This window comes from Cherax quadricarinatus, chromosome 2, assembly GCF_038502225.1.
Source record: "Cherax quadricarinatus isolate ZL_2023a chromosome 2, ASM3850222v1, whole genome shotgun sequence".
NCBI lineage: Eukaryota > Metazoa > Arthropoda > Malacostraca > Decapoda > Parastacidae > Cherax > Cherax quadricarinatus.
This window is the reverse complement of record NC_091293.1, coordinates 76,194,982-76,213,648: the sequence shown is the minus strand read 5'-3', so window position 1 is coordinate 76,213,648 and position 18,667 is coordinate 76,194,982. Positions and strand designations below refer to the sequence as shown.

The 18,667-nt window shown below is 40.5% G+C and overlaps 1 protein-coding gene across 5 annotated transcripts in view; it reads left to right on the top strand.

The window, feature by feature from the left end:
• Abca3 (ATP binding cassette subfamily A member 3) overlaps nt 1-18,667 on the top strand; it is a 705,605-nt gene that overhangs the window by 278,008 nt on the left and 408,930 nt on the right. For all 5 annotated transcript variants that reach the window (XM_070088958.1, XM_070088966.1, XM_070088973.1 and 2 more), the window contains 4 exons: nt 56-198; nt 3,767-3,996; nt 4,126-4,224; nt 8,615-8,763. In XM_070088958.1, the coding sequence (XP_069945059.1) occupies nt 56-198; nt 3,767-3,996; nt 4,126-4,224; nt 8,615-8,763 (621 nt within the window). The remainder of the gene's footprint in view (nt 1-55; nt 199-3,766; nt 3,997-4,125; nt 4,225-8,614; nt 8,764-18,667) is intronic.

Genomic DNA, 18,667 nt, shown 5'->3' with positions numbered 1-18,667 from the left:
TTAAATGAAAGCTGAATACTACAGGGTAAAATTAAGAGCTTTTATCTTTCCACAGATTCAGACTGTAGTTGAAGTTGCACTGCCAGTGGTATTTTGTGTCCTCCTGGTTATTATTAGAGACCTGGCCCCCTACGGTGACTTCCCAGAGCCTACTTATTACAAACCATTTAACATCTCTGGGTTGCCAGAAAATTTAACGTAAGTCACTATTTTATTCAATAATTATTGGGACTTTGACTAGAAATCAAACCCTGAAGTTAACAGAGTAATTGGTGGAAGCTGGCAGCCAGTTATGATAATTGTAGTGGGTGGAGATAAGATTGTTTTGCCATGATTGTAACAATAATAGACGATTCTGTAACCTGTTGGCTTTGTCCATTGTTTCCAAATCAAATGACCCAGTGGATTTTATCTTGTATTGCCAAAGTCTGGTATATCAGGGTCGGGTAAATACAGTGATACCTCGGGATACGAACAGCACAAAACTCAAAAGATCATGTAAGTGTATTTATGTAAGTGCTTTTGTAAGTATTTTTGGTGGGTCTGACACGAATTAATCTAATTTACATTATTCCTTATGGGAACAAATTCGTTCGGTATCAGCACTCGAACAGCCTTCTGGAACGAAATAAATTCGTATCCTGAGGTACTACTGTACAGGGTTTGCTGCTCTGACATTATTGATATATATTAACATCTTCACTAACAATGATGATCTGATACAAAATGTCACCACATCAAAAACAATATACTCAGATCACAACATAATCGAGGTTCAGACATGTATGCGCGGAGCCCCAGACCAACAAAATGAGATCAGCCACGAGGGAGCCTTCACCAAATTCAACTTCAGTAACAAGGACATAAAGTGGGACCAAGTAAACCAAGTCCTAAACTATATAAGCTGGGAAGATAGACTAAGCAACACAGACCCCAACTTATGCCTAGAACAGATTAACTCTGTGGCACTCGATGTATGCTCAAGGCATATTCCTTTAAGAAAATGGAGGAGTAGATGTAAAATAGAAAGAGACAGGCGCTCCCTTTACAGGCGACGGAAAAGAATAACACAGCGGCTAAAAGAGGCCAATATATCTGAAATGTGTAGGGAGACGCTGGTCGGAGAAATAGCAAACATCAAATTTAAGCATAAGGAATCTTATAGGCATCGGGAATCACGGAAAGAACTAAAAGCCATAAATGAAATCGAAAGAAACCCAAAGTATTTCTTTTCTTATGCCAAATCAAAGCCGAGAACAACATCCAGTGTTGGGCCCCTACTTAAACAAGATGGGTCCTACACAGATGACAGCAAGGAAATGAGTGAGCTACTCAAGTCCCAATATGACTCAGTCTTTAGCAAGCTGCTAACCAGACTGAAAGTCGAAGATTGAAATTAATTTTTTATAAGAGAGCCACAGAATTTGGTAAACACAAGCCTATCTGATGTTATCATGACGCCAAATGACTTCGAGCAGGTGATAAATGACATTCCCATGCACTCTGCCCCAGGGCCAGACTCATGGAACTCCATGCTCATCAAGAACTGCAAGAAGCCCCTATCACATGCTTTTAACATCCTATGGAGAGAGAGCATGGACACTGGGGTCGTCCCACAGTTACTAAAAACAACAGACATAGCCCCACTCCACAAAGGGGGCAGTAAAGCAATAGCAAAGAACTACAGACTGATAGCACTAACATCCCATATCATAAAAATCTTTGTAGATAAATGGTTCAGAGAACCTCATTCTCCTCCTGTTCTTCAAGATTCTCCTTTGTATGGACTGATGAAGCCACTGTGTGGCAAAACGTTTCCTCAATAAAGATACCCAAGAGTTGCACATGTGTCTAATTTATCATAAAAATCTTTGAAAGGGTCCTAAGAAGCAAGATTACCACCCATCTAGATACTCGTCAATTACACAACCCAGGGCAACGTGGGTTTAGAGTAGGTCGCTCCTGTCTGTCCCAACTACTGGATCACTATGACAAGGTCCTAGATGCACTAGAAGACAAAAAGAATACAGATGTAATATACACAGACTTTGCAAAAGCCTTCGACAAGTGTGACCATGGTATAAAAGCACACAAAATGCGTGCTAAAGGAATAACAGGAAAAGTTGGTAGATGGATCTATAATTTCCTCACAAATAGAACACAAAGAGTAGTAGTCAACAGAGTAAAGTCTGAGGCAGCTATGGTGAAAAGGTCTGTTCCACAAGGCACAGTACTCGCTCCCATCTTGTTCCTCATCCTCATATCTGACATAGACAAGGATGTAAGCCACAGCACCGTGTCTTCCTTTGCAGATGACACCCAAATCTGCATGACAGTGTCTTCCCTTGCAGACACTGCAGGGCTCCAGGTGGACATCAACCAAATCTTTCAATGGGCTGCAGAAATCTATATAAAGTTCAATGATGAGAGATTTAAATTACTCTGATACGGTAAACATGAGGAAATTAAAACTTCATCAGAGTATAAAACAAATTCCAGCCACACAATAGAGCGAAAAACTAACATCAAAGACCTGGGAGTGATCATGTCAGAGCATCTCACTTTCAAGAACCATAACATTGTATCAATCATATCTGCTAAAAAATGACAGGATGGATAATGAGAACCTTCAAAACTAGGGATGCCAAGCCCATGATGACACTCTTCAGGTCGCTTGTTCTATCTAGGCTGGAATATTGCTGTACACTAATAGCACCTTTCAAGGCAGGTGAAATTGCTGACCTAGAAAATGTACAGAGAACCTTCATGGCACGCATATCTGAGATAAAACACCTCAGTTACTGGGAGCGCTTGAAGTTCCTGAACCTGTACTCCCTGGAACACAGGCGGGAGAGATACATGATTATATACACCTGGAAAATCCTAGAGGGACTAGTACCAAACTTGCACACGAAAATCACTCCCTATTAAAGCAAAAGACTCGGCAGACGATGCAACATCCCCCAATGAAAAGCAGGGGTGTCACTAGCACGTTAAGAGACAAAACAATAAGTGTCAGGGGTCCAAGACTGTTCAGCTGCCTCCCAGCATACATAAGGGGGATTACCAATAGACCCCTGGCTGCCTTCAAGCAGGCACTGGACAAGCACCTAAAGTCGGTACCTGACCAGCCGGGCTGTGGCTAGTACGTTGAATTGTGTGCAGCCAGCAGTAACAGCCTAGTTGATCAGGCCCTGATCCACCATGAGGCCTGGTCACAGACTGGGCCACAGGGGCGTTGACCCCCGGAACTCTCTCCAGGTAAACTCCAGGTTTTGTCAGGAAGATTTAAATAGAGAATCTAAAGTGAATTTAAAGGATAATTACTTAAACATTTTAAATGTAGTTAATAAAATATTTTTTATTTTTCTAGATTACTATAAATGTTCACGTGATTGTTCCAGGTAACAATTGTCAGGTGCAGCAATTGCTAGGTGCAGTACAGTACCTGCCAGGTGCAGTACAGTACCTGCCTGGTGCAGTACTTGCTGGTACAACAGTTGTCAGGTGCAGCAGTTGCTAGGTGCAGTACAGTACCTGCCAGGTGCAAACTTGCTGGTGCAGCAGTTATGAAGTGCAGCAATTGCTAGGTGCAGCATTTGCGAGGTGCAGTACCTGCAAGGTTCAGCACTTGACAGGTGCAGCCCTTGACAGGTGCAGCACTTGACAGGTGCTGCACTTGACAGGTGCAGTACTCTAGCTGAACATCTGTTTTGATTTTATTGACATCTTAGTGTTTCACATTTTCATTACTTATTTTTTTCAGGCCAAACGATGGTGGTGGGTTTTTTGATGGCTTAGCAGAGCAAATATTTGGTGATTCATTAGAGCGTCGTAGAAGGTCATTACCTGTCTTGAACCAAAGTGATCTGCCTTACCAGTCGGTACTTCATAAACCCTCTTTATCAAGTCATCCTCAGTACAGAACATATTTAGAAAAATTAAAAAAATCTAAATACAGAAGAAAAAGGTTCTTAGATTTTTTTGATTTTTGGGGTAAGTTAGTTTTATGATACTGTTAATAAATTATTAGTTGTATACCCTGTATATATATTTTTGTTATATTGTTACTGTAACACTGAAATTGCCTATACAGTATCTCTAATCATTTTTGTTCCTTTTTAGGCTCAGATACTTTTTGGCCACTAGCATTTTCCCCAAACACAACAGCTGTACAAAAATTGATGTCCATAGTAGCCAGTAGACTGAATGTTGATGAAAGAGGTGAGTCTTTAAAAGAGCATATTAATTAACAGATTTTTACTTACCTGTAAGTAGCTTTGAAGATTCCTGTACCCATACAGTCCAGGCTCAGGCTTCCTTGTTGATTGCTTGTTCATTCAGGCTATTAGTGCTAGTAGCCTGTAAGCTCACCTAGCCTACCTGTAAGCCCATGCTGAAAGTGCCTGGCTAATCAGGTGCTTTCAGCATGCATTGATCTAGTTTTTTGTTGAAACCTACCTGTGTTTCTTAAATCTGCTGGTTGAGCTCTGTCAGCTGATGTTGACAGTGATCTCTAATTGTGCTTAAGGCATCCCCACTTAAGGCATCCATATTGCTCTCACTCCAGAAGGTTGTTATTTTAATGTACAGGTATAATAATAATAATAATCATAATAATAATCTTCATTTCTACAAGTACATGATACAACTTATACAGACCATAGCTGACATCAGTGACACACTACATAGAAACCCCTGGTTATGCATAGCATTTCCTGCAAATTAGGTCAATTTTGTCCCCTAAGATGGGTAATGAGAACCTTCAAAACTAGGGATGCCAAGCCCATGATGACACTCTTCAGGTCGCTTGTTCTATCTAGGCTGGAATATTGCTGCACACTAACAGCACCTTTCAAGGCAGGTGAAATTGCTGACCTAGAAAATGTACAGAGAACCTTCGTGGCATGCATAACTGAGATAAAACACCTCAATTACTGGGAACACTTGAAGTACCTGATCCTGTACTCCCTGGAATGCAGGCGGGAGAGATACATGATTATATACACCTGGAAACCTAGGTAGTAGGTTGGTAGACAGCAACCGCCCATGGAGGTACTACCGTCCTGCCAAGTGAGTGTAACACGAAAGCCTGTAATTGTTTTACATGATGGTAGGATTGCTGGTGTCCTTTTTTCTGTCTCATGAACATGCAAAATTTCAGGTACGTCTTGCTACTTCTACTTACACTCAGGTCACACTACACATACATGTACAAGCGTATATATACATACCCCTCTGGGTTTTCTTCGATTTTCTTTCTAGTTCTTGTTCTTGTTTATTTCCTCTTATCTCCATGGGGAAGTGGAACAGAATTCTTCCTCCGTAAGCCATGCGTGTTGTAAGAGGCGAGTAAAATGCCGGGAGCAAGGGGCTAGTAACCCCTTCTCCTGTATATATTACTAAATTTGAAAGGAGAAACTTTGGTTTTTTCTTTTGGGCCACCCTGCCTCGGTGGGATACGGCCGGTGTGTTGAAAGAAAGAAAGATACACCTGGAAAATCCTAGAGGGACTAGTACCAAACTTGCACACGAAAATCACTCCTTATGAAAGCAAAAGACTCGGCAGATGATGCAATATCCCCCCAATGAAAAGCAGGGGTGGCACTAGCACGTTAAGAGACAACACAGTAAGTGTCAGGGGCCCCCAAGACTGTTCAGCTGCCTCCCAGCATACATAAGGGGGATTACCAATAGACCCCTGGCTGTCTTCAAGCAGGCACTGGACAAGTACCTAAAGTCGGTACCTGACCAGCCGGGCTGTGGTTTGTACATTGGATTGCGTGCAGCCAGCAGTAACAGCCTAGTTGATCAGGCCCTGATCCACCATGAGGCCTGGTCACAGACCGGGCCGCAGGGATGTTGATCCCCGGAACTCTCTCCAGGTAACTCCAGGTAAACTCCAGGCAAGATGCAACCCACACCAGTTAACTAACTTCCAGGTACTTAGTTTACTTCTAGGGGAACATGGGCAGCAGGTGTCTTAAGGAAACACTTCCTAATGTTTCCATCTCTACCGAGGATTGAACCATAGACCTCAGTGTGTGAGCTGAGTGTGCTTGCAATTGAGCTACAGGTCATGTTCAAGAGAGCATATATCAAGTGTTTTCAAGTATAATAGTGATAATTAATAATTTGGGATTTTATAATTCTTGAGAGTTTGTTCTTTCAGAAACTCACAAGTGCTCACACTTCAAACCATAAATACAACAGCTACAATAAAGAATACTTAAGTTAATATTCAAGAGTGATAGATTGGTTATCAGGATTATAATCTCTAGGAAAGAGTTGTTCTTTCAACTGAAACTTCAAAGCATGAACTGGCTTCTGACTCTTAACAGGCACTGGGAACCTTGTTATATATAGTATTTTGTAGTTTATCAATCAATCAATTTATATCCACATGATACATCATTTGAGCAAAATTGGATGACACTACATCTCTTACATAGAAAGCCCCTTAGTTTTGCAGAGCTTTTCAGGCAAGCTTAAACCTAACTTAAGTCTTAAAGATCTAGTATTTTACACATACAGGCATACCTCGCTAATACAGCGGATTAGGTTCCAGACCAGCAGTAAGTAGTACTGCTTAAGGTACATAGTAACATATCTTAGAGAGGATGCCTTCTGATTTGGAGACCTTTATTATGTGCTGGATTGTGTTATTGAATTTCAAACTATTGTCCAGGTACAGACCTAAGAATTTTCTCTTGGTTCGTCTTAAAATGGGAGAACTTTTTATCATTATACAGTGGAACCTCAAATTTCGAACGTATCACTTATCGAACGTTTGAAAAATAGAACCCTTTTTTCAAACCAACTTTGTCCCTATTATCGAACGCGCCCCTATTTTCAGACCGCCGGGTACCGGACCTGTCCGCCAACCCACTCTGTCTGCATCCCGGCGCAGTGAGCCAGTTTGGCTTTGTTGATGCTTGAGTGAACACTAACCTGCACTCTCATTCAAATATTTAACAATTATTTCATTGTGTTTAGTGCTTGTGGGACTGTGAAATAAGCTTCCATGGGCCCAAAGAAACTTGCTAGTGGTACCCCTGTGGTAAAGAAAGTGAGAAACACCGTAGATGTGAAGAAGGAAATAATACAGAAGTATGAGAGTGGTGTGAGACTTGCTGAGCTTGCCAGGATGTATGGGAAAAAACAAGTCGACCATTGGTTCTATCCTGGCAAAGAAAGAACAAATCAAGGAAGCTGATGTTGCGAAAGGTGTTAATATGCTAACCAAAAAAAGACCACAAATAGTCGAAGAGGTTGAGAAGTTGTTGCTGGTGTGGATCAAGGATAAAGAGATGGCAGGTGATAATGTTTCAGACACGATTATTTGCGAGAAGGCAAGGAAGTTGCATAACGATCTGGTACAGAAAACTCCTGGAACCAGTTCAGTGACAGAACCATGTCCCATTTTAAGGAAATGTTAAAGAGGCGCCAGAAACAGGACTGTGGAGAGTTATTTTATGAGACAGGGGTCCAGTGACTCTCAAGCTGGTCCTAGTGGCATTAAAAGACAGAGAAGGGAAGTAACCCCAGAGAGGGCTTTACCTGAAGTCCTCATAGAGGGGGATTCTCCTTTCAAACACTAACCCCAACTCCCTCTCTCCTCCCCGCTATCTTCCAGATGCCATCACCAATCTTCAATAAAGGCAAGTAAAAATGTTATTTTATATTTATATACATAATTGAACACTATGTTTGTTGTATGTAAAACTGTAATTAATCTCTATAAAATGTATTTTTTTGTGAACATTTTTGGGTTTCTGGAATGGATTAATCATATTTCCATTATTTCTTATGGGGAAATATTGCTTCGATTTTCAGACTTTTCGAATTTAGAACTAGCTCCTGGAACGGATTAAGTTCAATATTTGAGGTTCCACTGTATTTAGTTGGACATTTGCAGCTGTTCCAGACATCATGTAGCAGGGCTTATGTCATCAATAAGTGGGTTAAATTAAAGCTACTTCATATTACACTACTGACAATTCCTTACAGCTAAAACATTAATGTAGATTCAAATGCTCTTGATAGTGGAGTGCACCTTGTCTGCAAAGAACCCTTTGTCATTACTTAGAGCTGTCACACAGTTATACTAAGTACAGTATACCAACTGTAATTACTACAGTCATTATAATAAGTACAGTATACCAACTGTAGTTACTACAGTCATTATGCTAAGTATGGTATACTAACTGTAGTTACTACAGTCATTATACAAAGTACAGTATATCAGCTGTAGTTACTACAGTCATTATACTTTGTACAGTATACCAACTGTAGTTATTACAGTCATTATACAAAGTACAGTATACCAACTGTAGTTACTACAGTCATTATACTAGGTATGGTATACTAACTAGTTACTACAGTCTTTACACTAATACAGTATATCAACTGTAGTTACTACAGTCCTTATACTAATACAGTATACCAACTGTAGTTACTACAACCATTACACTAGGTATGGTATACTAACTAGTTATTACAGCCCTTATACTAATACAGTATATCAACTGTAGTTAATGCAAATATTATATTTATTAAGGTATCTTTTATGTAAAACAGTTTTAAACAAACCTTGACTAACACTTTATCTCAGGATATGGATTCACAAGTGAGGAAGAACTGGTGAAGCGCCTCACAAGATTCTATAAGAATGAAGATGAGGATGTTGTTGAGGACATCCTGGGAGGTGTTGTCTTCACCAACCCCTTACCTGCTGATGATCAGCTTCCAGAAAATATAGAAGTGAGTTATTGCAGTACCATTATCATCTATTTTTTTGGCAGTGAAATCCTTACTTGACATTTCTTACATGATTTTATTTTTCTGCATGTATAAATGGGGTGCAGGTATACAAATTTGTATATTTATTTATGTGCTTAGGTGCATATGTGGATGTACATATGTACAGTGGTACCTCGAGTTACGAACTTAATTCATTCCAGAAGGCTGTTCGAGTTCAGATATCGAACGAATTTGTTCCCACAAGGAATAATGTAAATTAGATTAGTCTGTTTCAGACCCCCAAAAATACACTTAAAAAAGTACTTACAAAAATACACTTACATAATTGTTCGAGTTGGGAGCTGTTCGAAACTCAAGGTACCACTGTACATGTATATAAAAATACCAAAGTGAAAATAGAAAAAAAAACACCTGAGCACTTTCGTGTGCTTAGACACACACATCATCCTATGAAGATATGTATGTAAGCACATGAGAGTGATCAAGTGTTTTTTCTGTTTTCATGTAGTATTTTTACATATTTGAAATTACATGTTTTATTGTAATTTTTCCATGCACGTGCATATATAATTTTATGTACCGGTTATTTTCATATAGTCGGACTTGAGTCCTGGAAATGGGAAGTACAATGCCTGCACTTTAAGGAGGGGTTTGGGATATTGGCAGTTTGGAGGGATATGTTGTATATCTTTATACGTATATGCTTCTAAACTGTTGTATTCTGAGCACCTCTGCAAAAGCAGTGATAATGTGTGAGTGTGGTGAAAGTGTTGAATGATGATGAAAGTATTTTCTTTTTGGGGATTTTCTTTCTTTTTTGGGTCACCCTGCCTCGGTGGGAGACGATCGACTTGTTGAAAAAAAAAAAAATGTATTTTATCCTAGGTAGTAGGTTGGTAGACAGCAACCGCCCAGGGAGGTACTACCATCCTGCCCTTTTGAGTGTAAAGCGATAGCCTGTAATTGTTTTACATGATGGTAGGATTGCTGGTGTCTTTTTATTCTGTCTCATACACTTGCAAGATTTCAGGTACATCTTGCTACTTCTACTTACACTTAGGTCACACTTCACATACATGTACAAGCATATATACATGCACCCCTCTGGGTTTTCTTCTATTTTCTTTCTAGTTCTTGTTCTTGTTTATTTCCTCTTACCTCCATGGGGAAGCGGAACAGAATTCTTTCTCCGTAAGCCATGCGTGTTATAAGAGGTGACTAAAATGCCAGGAGCAAGGGGCTAGTAACCCCTTCTCCTGTATGTATTACTAAATGTTAAAGGAGAAACTTTTGTTTTTCCTTTTGGGCCACTCTGCCTTGGTGGGATACGGCCTGTGTGTTGAAAGAAGAAAGATGTATTTTACATACTACATAGGTTTACGTATGTGTATAATTGTGGGCAAGTCTTTGTGTACATGTGTACTTTTTTAACAAACTGGCTAAATCCCAGAAACAAACAAACAAACAACAAACAAATTTTATTTCTTTGCAAAGGTTACAGTATGTGATTACATTTTATAAACAAAGAAAGCCATTAACATGCTGAGGCATTTCAGGCAGAATAATGTTTACACACTACTTAAAACTAGACAGGTTAAAGAGTGGTAAATTTTAATTATTCATTATTTTACCTTATTGCTATAGTGAAGTAGCTAAAAAGTTTTATAATAAGATTTATAGTAGTGATGTAGCATATAACAAATAACAGTATTGCAATTTGCAATGATACAACAGCACAATTTTAAGTATATATTAATGTTTTAATTGATTAAGTGGTTGTAAATTTTGGGGGATTTTTTGAGTCGTTTCAAACTGGTTTAATGATTTAGCATAGTGGTGATATGGTTAATTTTGGGAGATGAGATGATTTTTAATTTTATCCCTAAATTGATTTGAAGGCAGGGGACCTTTTGCTGGTTCAGGCAATGAATTCCAGATCTTAGGCCCTTTATGTGCATTGCACTTTTGCATAGAACGAGACAGACACGATGGATGTTGAAAAATGTTTTGTACCTTGTGTTATGCCTGTGTGAGTTATGTTGTAGCTATCAAGGAGAAGTTTAAGAGGAGGGTTTATATTGGTGTTTAATGTTCTGTATATATAGTAGGCACAATGATATGAGTGTATATTTTCTATATTAAGTAAGTTAAAGCTCTTGAAGATTGGTGGGGTATGTTGTCTGGCTTAGGAGTTGGTGATCATCCACACAGTAGCTTCTTGTTGGGTTATTAAAGGTTTAAGGTGATTGGCCGTGGTCAATCCCCAAGCACAAATACTAAAAGTGAGGTAAGGGTAGATTAGAGTGGTAAGCAGTGCTAAGTAGTCCTGTGTGGGGTACATAATACCGTATCTTGGATATCTTTATTGGATATATGTTGGATGTGGGTCTGAAATTTAAGATTACAGTCAAGGTGAAGACCTCAGTGTGTCTTGTGATGGGAGAACCATTAATTGATATGTTGAGCTGGATATTTAAAGCTCTTTTTTCAGACAACATGAATTAGGTTTTGACTGTATTGAGAGAGAGCCTGTTGGTCATCATCCATGCAGATATTTTTAGTAGCGCATTGTTAACCCTTTCAGGGTTTCGGCTGTACTAGTACGGCTTACGCCCCAGGGTTTTTGATGTACTAGTACGTCTAAGTTCTAGCGCCCTCAAATCTAGTGAGAGAAAGAATGGGCCTACGTGGTCAGTGTGCACAGTATAAAAAAAATCCTGCAGCACACAGTGTGTAATGAGAAAAAAAACTTTGTGTTTTTGGATTAAAACAGCAACTTTGCACTGTATTTTTGTATGGTACAGTGGACCCCCGCATAGCGACCTTAATCCGTGCAAGAGGGCTGGCTGTTATGCGAAATGTTCGCTATGTGAATGAATTTTCCCCATAAGAAATAATGGAAATCAAATTAATCCGTGCAAGACACCCAAAAGTTTGAAAAAAAAATTTTTACCACATGAAATATACATTTTCCTACACACAAAGAGAAGGATACATGCACAATAGTAGAGTAGTACATGCACAATATATATTGTGCATGTACTACTCTACTAAATGAAGAATAAATGACACTTACCTTTATTGAAGATGCAGCAATGACTGATGAGACACTGTGTCCTGGGAGTGCCTTTTCCTCCTGAGTACTGTAGGTCCTGTTTGGTATTTTCTTCCAGAACAGGCCTTATCACACTGTGTATGTCACTACGATTCTTAAATCTCTCAAACCAACCTTTGCTGGCTCTAAATTCACCAATATGAGCACTAGTTCCAGGCATTTTCCCTGTTCACCTGGGTGTTAGTCGACTGGTGTGGGTTGCATCCTGGGAGACAAGATTAAGGACCCCAATGGAAATAAGTTAGACAGTCTTCGATGACACTGACTTTTTTGGGCTATCCTGGGTGGCAAATCCTCTGGGGTTAATTGTTTCTTGGTATTCTCAATAAGCCACACCAACAACGGTGCTACAGCAGCAGCAGCAGCAGCTGACGATGTTACAGCAGCAGCAGACGATGCTACAGCAGCAGCAGCAGCAGCAGCAGACGATGCTACAGCAGCAACAGACGATGCTACAGCAGCAGCAGACGATGCTACAGCAGCAACTGACGATGTTACAGCAGCAGCAGACGATGCTACAGCAGCAGCAGCAGCTGACGGTGGTACAGCAGCAACAGACGATGCTACAGCAGCAACAGACGATGCTACAGCAGCAGCAGACGATGCTACAGCAGCAGCAGATGATGCTACAGCAGCAGCAGACGGTACTACAGCAGCAGGAGCAGCTGACGGTGGTACAGCAGCAGCAGCTGACAGTGCAGCAGCAGCTGATGGTGATACAGCAGCAGCAGCAGCTGTACCACCAATAGTAGCGATGGTTGATTGGGGTTTATTATACAACCTGGCCAGCTCGGAGACACGCACTCCACTTTCATACTTATCAATGATCTTTTTCTTCATCTCCATAGTAATTCTCACCCTTATTGCTGTAGGGTTGGCACTAGAAGCTTTCTTGGGGCCCATGGTCACTTATTTTCCAGAAAAAATCACCAAAAACACTGTAATAATACAAAATGTTCCGATTGTATGCTTGGATGTTACCGCGGAGGCTGGCTGGTAAACAATGCCACCCGCGGAACATGTGAGCGTGGCTCAGGCCGCACATTGGACGCGTCTCGGACGAAGGCCGCTGAGCGGGTTTTTGGGCGCTATGCGGGGCAAAATTTTAGCGATCAAAGCGTCCGCTATGCGGATTGTCCGCTATGCAAGGCGTCCGTTATGCGGGGGTCCACTGTATTTATTGTTGTATTCTAGTTTTCCAGGTCTCATTTTATAGAATGGAAGACATATTACAGAAATTGAGATGATTTTGACTGGTTTTACAATGAAAAGTACCTTGAAATTGAGCTCAAAGTATCAGAAATGTTTGATTTTTACCAAAGTTCAAAAGTAAACAAATCATGCCAAGCGTCCAATACACGTCAACTGGTGAGTCTGATATTCTGTCACAAGTGCACTGATATTATTTATACCATTTCTACACTAATGCAGTAGTTTGCATAACAGTAAATCTTCTATTTTTTGTAAGAATAAAAATTCAAAGTGGAAAGCCAAAAAAATATAAGAGGGGCCTGGGGATGTGACTAACGAACAAAGAACTTGTTATTTTAGTGCCAGGAATGTCTTTCTTGTTTATTCTGGACTCTTTTTTGGAAATTGGCATCTTTTGAAATTTGTGTGAAATTGGCAAAATTGCTAAATTCTAACCACTTTATTGGATAGTTGAAATCGGTAAATGGGTGGTTTCTTGTACTCATTCGATAGAAAAAATGGAGTTCTAGCAAAATAGTTATCATTTTTGTCGACTAGCACACTGGAATTGGCCGAAAATAGGGCTCAAAGTGGGCAAAATCGCTGATGCGTAAACATCATCGAGACCGCTAACTTTGCGAGAACATTATTCCGTAAGTTTTTCATCAAATTTCATACTTTTGGTGTCATTATGATCGGGAAAAGATTCTCTATCTTTTCATAGAAAAAATAATTTTTTTTTTTTAAATTTGGGGGACCCTGAGAACAAGTCTCTGAGAGGGCCTGTGGACCCTGAAAGGGTTAACAGTGTCTCTAGGCATAGTCAGGTTTGAGTGAGAGAGGACATAAGTAGTGCCATCTGTTTAAAGAAATGAGATGCATTGGGAGATCATTGGTGTAAATGGGAAAGAGCACAGGGCCAGGGACACTACCTTAGGGCACTCCTATGGCTATAGGCTAAGTAGACGAGGTTACACTGTTTATATAGACATACTGGTGTCTGTTGCTAAGAAAAGAGTTTAGGTATGCAAGAGTATGTCCTCTGACTCCAAAAATGTTTTAGTTTAAGATGCAAAAGATTGTAGTCCACTGTATCGAATGCTTTCCACAGGTCTATGAAGAATCCCAGAGGATATTCATATTTTCAAGTGCTGCATTTAGCAGTTCGAGCATTCGAAGATTTTAGATAGCAGGGCAAGTTTAATATAGGCCTATAGTTATTCGCTTCAGTTGGATCACCATTTTTGAGGATCAGGGTAACCCTTGCTGTCTTGAGTATGGATGGGAAGGTTAAAGATTCCACTGATAGAGTTGCAATAATGGGCAACAACACATGAGCTAATTTTTTTGTTCATGAGAGATGGCAAATTATTTAGGTGTCCTGTCTTGTTTTTTAGTGATTTTATGATGAACCAGACTTCAGTAGGATTAGTTGGAGCTAAATACAGAGTATTGGATAATTTCCAGGAAGGTAGTCTTTTGCCTGAGTATTTGAAGTTGGAATTTTGCTTGCTAATTCTGATCCTATATTGTTATTTTATTTTTTATTATCACACTGGCCAATTCCCACCAAGGCAGGGTGGCCCGAAAAAGAAAAACTTTCACCATCATTCACTCCATCACTGTCTTGCCAGAAGGGTGCTTCACACTACAGTTTTTAAACTGCAACATTAACACCCCTCCTTCAGAGTGCAGGCACTGTACTTCCCATCTCCAGGACTCAAGTCCGGCCTGCCGGTTTCCCTGAACCCCTTCATAAATGTTACTTTGCTCACACTCCAACAGCACGTCAAGTATTAAAAACCATTTGTCTCCATTCACTCCTGTCAAACACGCTCACGCATGCCTGCTGGAAGTCCAAGCCCCTCGCACACAAAACCTCCTTTACCCCCTCCCTCCAACCTTTCCTAGGCCGACCCCTACCCCTCCTTCCTTCCACTACAGACTGATACACTCTTGAAGTCATTCTGTTTCGCTCCATTCTCTCTACATGTCCAAACCACCTCAACAACCCTTCCTCAGCCCTCTGGACAACAGTTTTGGTAATCCCGCACCTCCTCCTAACTTCCAAACTACGAATTCTCTGCATTATATTCACACCACACATTGCCCTCAGACATGACATCTCCACTGCCTCCAGCCTTCTCCTCTCTGCAACATTCATCACCCATGCTTCACACCCATATAAGAGCGTTGGTAAAACTATACTCTCATACATTTCCCTCTTTGCCTCCAAGGACAAAGTTCTTTGTCTCCACAGACTACTAAGTGCACCACTCACCCTTTTCCCCTCATCAATTCTATGATTCACCTCATCTTTCATAGACCCATCTGCTGACACGTCCATTCCCAAATATCTGAATACATTCACCTCCTCCATACCCTCTCCCTCCAATCTGATATCCAATCTTTCATCACCTAATCTTTTTGTTATCCTCATAACCTTACTCTTTCCTGTATTCACTTTTAATTTTCTTCTTTTGCATACCCTACCAAATTCATCCACCAATCTCTGCAACTTCTCTTCAGAATCTCCAAAGAGCACAGTGTCATCAGCAAAGATCAACTATGACAACTCCCACTTTATGTGTGATTCTTTATCTTTTAACTCCAAGCCTCTTGCAAAGACCCTCGCATTTACTTCTCTTACAACCCCATCTATAAATATATTAAACAACCACGGTGACATCACACATCCTTGTCTAAGGCCTACTTTCACTGGGAAATAATTTCCCTCTTTCCTACATACTCTAACTTGAGCCTCACTATCCTCGTAAAAACTCTTCACTGCTTTCAGTAACCTACCTCCTACACCATACACCTGCAACATCTGCCACATTGGCTCCCTATCCACCCTGTCATATGCCTTTTCCAAATCCATAAATGCCACAAAGACCTCTTTAGCCTTGTGTTTCACTGTAAACACCTGGTCCACACACCCCCTACCTTTCCTAAAGCCTCCTTGTTCATCTGCTATCCTATTCTCCGTCTTACTCTTAATTCTTTCAATAATAACTCTACCATACACTTTACCAGGTACGCTCAACAAACTTATCCCCCTATAATTTTTGCACTCTCTTTTGTCCCCTTTGCCTTTATACCTGGAGTTTACCTGGAGAGAGTTCCGGGGGTCAACGCCCCCGCGGCCCGGTCTGTGACCAGGCCTCCTGGTGGATCAGAGCCTGATCAACCAGGCTGTTGCTGCTGGCTGCACGCAAACCAACGTACGAGCCACAGCCCGGCTGGTCAGGAACCGACTTTAGGTGCTTGTCCAGTGCCAGCTTGAAGACTGCCAGGGGTCTGTTGGTAATCCCCCTTAAGTATGCTGGGAGGCAGTTGAACAGTCTCGGGCCCCTGACACTTATTGTATGGTCTCTTAACGTGCTAGTGGCACCCTTGCTTTTCATTGGGGGGATGTTGCATCGTCTGCCAAGTCTTTTGCTTTCGTAGTGAGTGATTTTCGTGTGCAAGTTTGGTACTAGTCCCTCTAGGATTTTCCAGGTGTATATAATCATGCATCTCTCCCGCCTGCATTCCAGAGAATACAGGTTTAGGAACCTCAAGCGCTCCCAGTAATTGAGGTGTTTTATCTCCGTTATGCGCGCCGTGAAGGTTCTCTGTACATTTTCTAGGTCAGCAATTTCACCTGCCTTGAAAGGTGCTGTTAGTGTGCAGCACCAATCCCTAGGTACCTTACCCTCTTCCATACGTTTATTAAATAATTGCACCAACCACTCCAAAACTATATCCCCACCTGCTTTTAACATTTCTATCTTTATCCCATCAATCCCGGCTGCCTTACCCCCTTTCATTTTACCTACTTCCTCACAAACTTCCCCCACACTCACAACTGGCTCTTCCTCATTCCTACAAAATGTTATTCCTCCTTGCCCTATACACGAAATCACAGCTTCCCTATCTTCATCAACATTTAACAATTCCTCAAAATATTCCCTCCATCTTCCCAATACCTCTAACTCTCCATTTAATAACTCTCCTCTCCTATTTTTAACTGACAAATCCATTTGTTCTCTAGGCTTCCTTAACTTGTTAATCTCACTCCAAAACTTTTTCTTATTTTCAACAAAATTTGTTGATAACATCTCACCCACTCTCTCATTTGCTCTCTTTTTACATTGCTTCACCTCTCTCTTTTTCTCCATATACTCTTCCCTCCTTGCATCACTTCTACTTTGTAAAAACTTCTCATATGCTAACTTTTTCTCCCTTACTACTCTCTTTACATCATCATTCCACCAATCGCTCCTCTTCCCTCCTGCACTCACCTTCCTGTAACCACAAACTTCTGCTGAACACTCCAACACTACATTTTTAAACCTACCCCATACCTCTTCAACCCCATTGCCTATGCTCTCATTAGCCCATCTATCTTCCAATAGCTGTTTATATCTTACCGTAACTGCCTTCTCTTTTAGTTTATAAACCTTCACCTCTCTCTTCCCTGATGCTTCTATTCTCCTTGTATCCCATCTACATTTTACTCTCAGTGTTGCTACAACTAAAAAGTGATCTGATATATCTGTGGCCCCTCTATAAACATGTACATCCTGAAGTCTACTCGACAGTCTTTTATCTACCAATACATAATCCAACAAACTACTATCATTTCGCCCTACATCATATCTTGTATACTTATTTATCCTCTTTTTCTTAAAATATGTATTACCTATAACTAAACCCCTTTCTATACAAAGTTCAATCAAAGGGCTCCCATTATCATTTACACCTGGCACCCCAAACTTACCTACCACACCCTCTCTAAAAGTTTCTCCTACTTTAGCATTCAGGTCCCCTACCACAATTACTCTCTCACTTGGTTCAAAGGCTCCTATACATTCACTTAACATCTCCCAAAATCTCTCTCTCTCCTCTTCATTCCTCTCTTCTCCAGGTGTATACATGCTTATTATGACCCACTTTTCACATCCAACCTTTACTTTAATCCACATAATTCTTGAATTTACACATTCATATTCTCTTTTCTCCTTCCATAACTGATCCTTCAACATTACTGCTACCCCTTCCTTTGCTCTAACTCTCTCAGATACTCCAGATTTAATCCCATTTATTTCCCCCCACCGAAACTCCCCTACCCCCTTCAGCTTTGTTTCGCTTAGGGCCAGGACATCCAACTTCTTTTCATTCATAACATCAGCAATCATCTCTTTCTTGTCATCTGCACTACATCCACGCACATTCAAGCATCCCAGTTTTATAAAGTTTTTCCTCTTCTCTTTTTTAGTAAATGTCTACAGGAGAAGGGGTTACTAGCCCATTGCTCCCGGCATTTTAGTCGCCTCATACGACACGCATGGCTTACGGAGGAAAGATTCTTTTCCACTTCCCCATGGACAATAGAAGAAATAAAGAAGAACAAGAGCTATTTAAAACAGGAGAAAAAACCTAGATGTATGTATGTATATATATATATATATATATATATATATATATATATATATATATATATATATATATATATCCTAGGTAGTGGGTTGGTAGACAGCAACTGCCCAGGAAGGTACTACCGTCCTGCCAAGTGAGTGTAAAACGGAAGCCTGTAATTGTTGTACATGATGG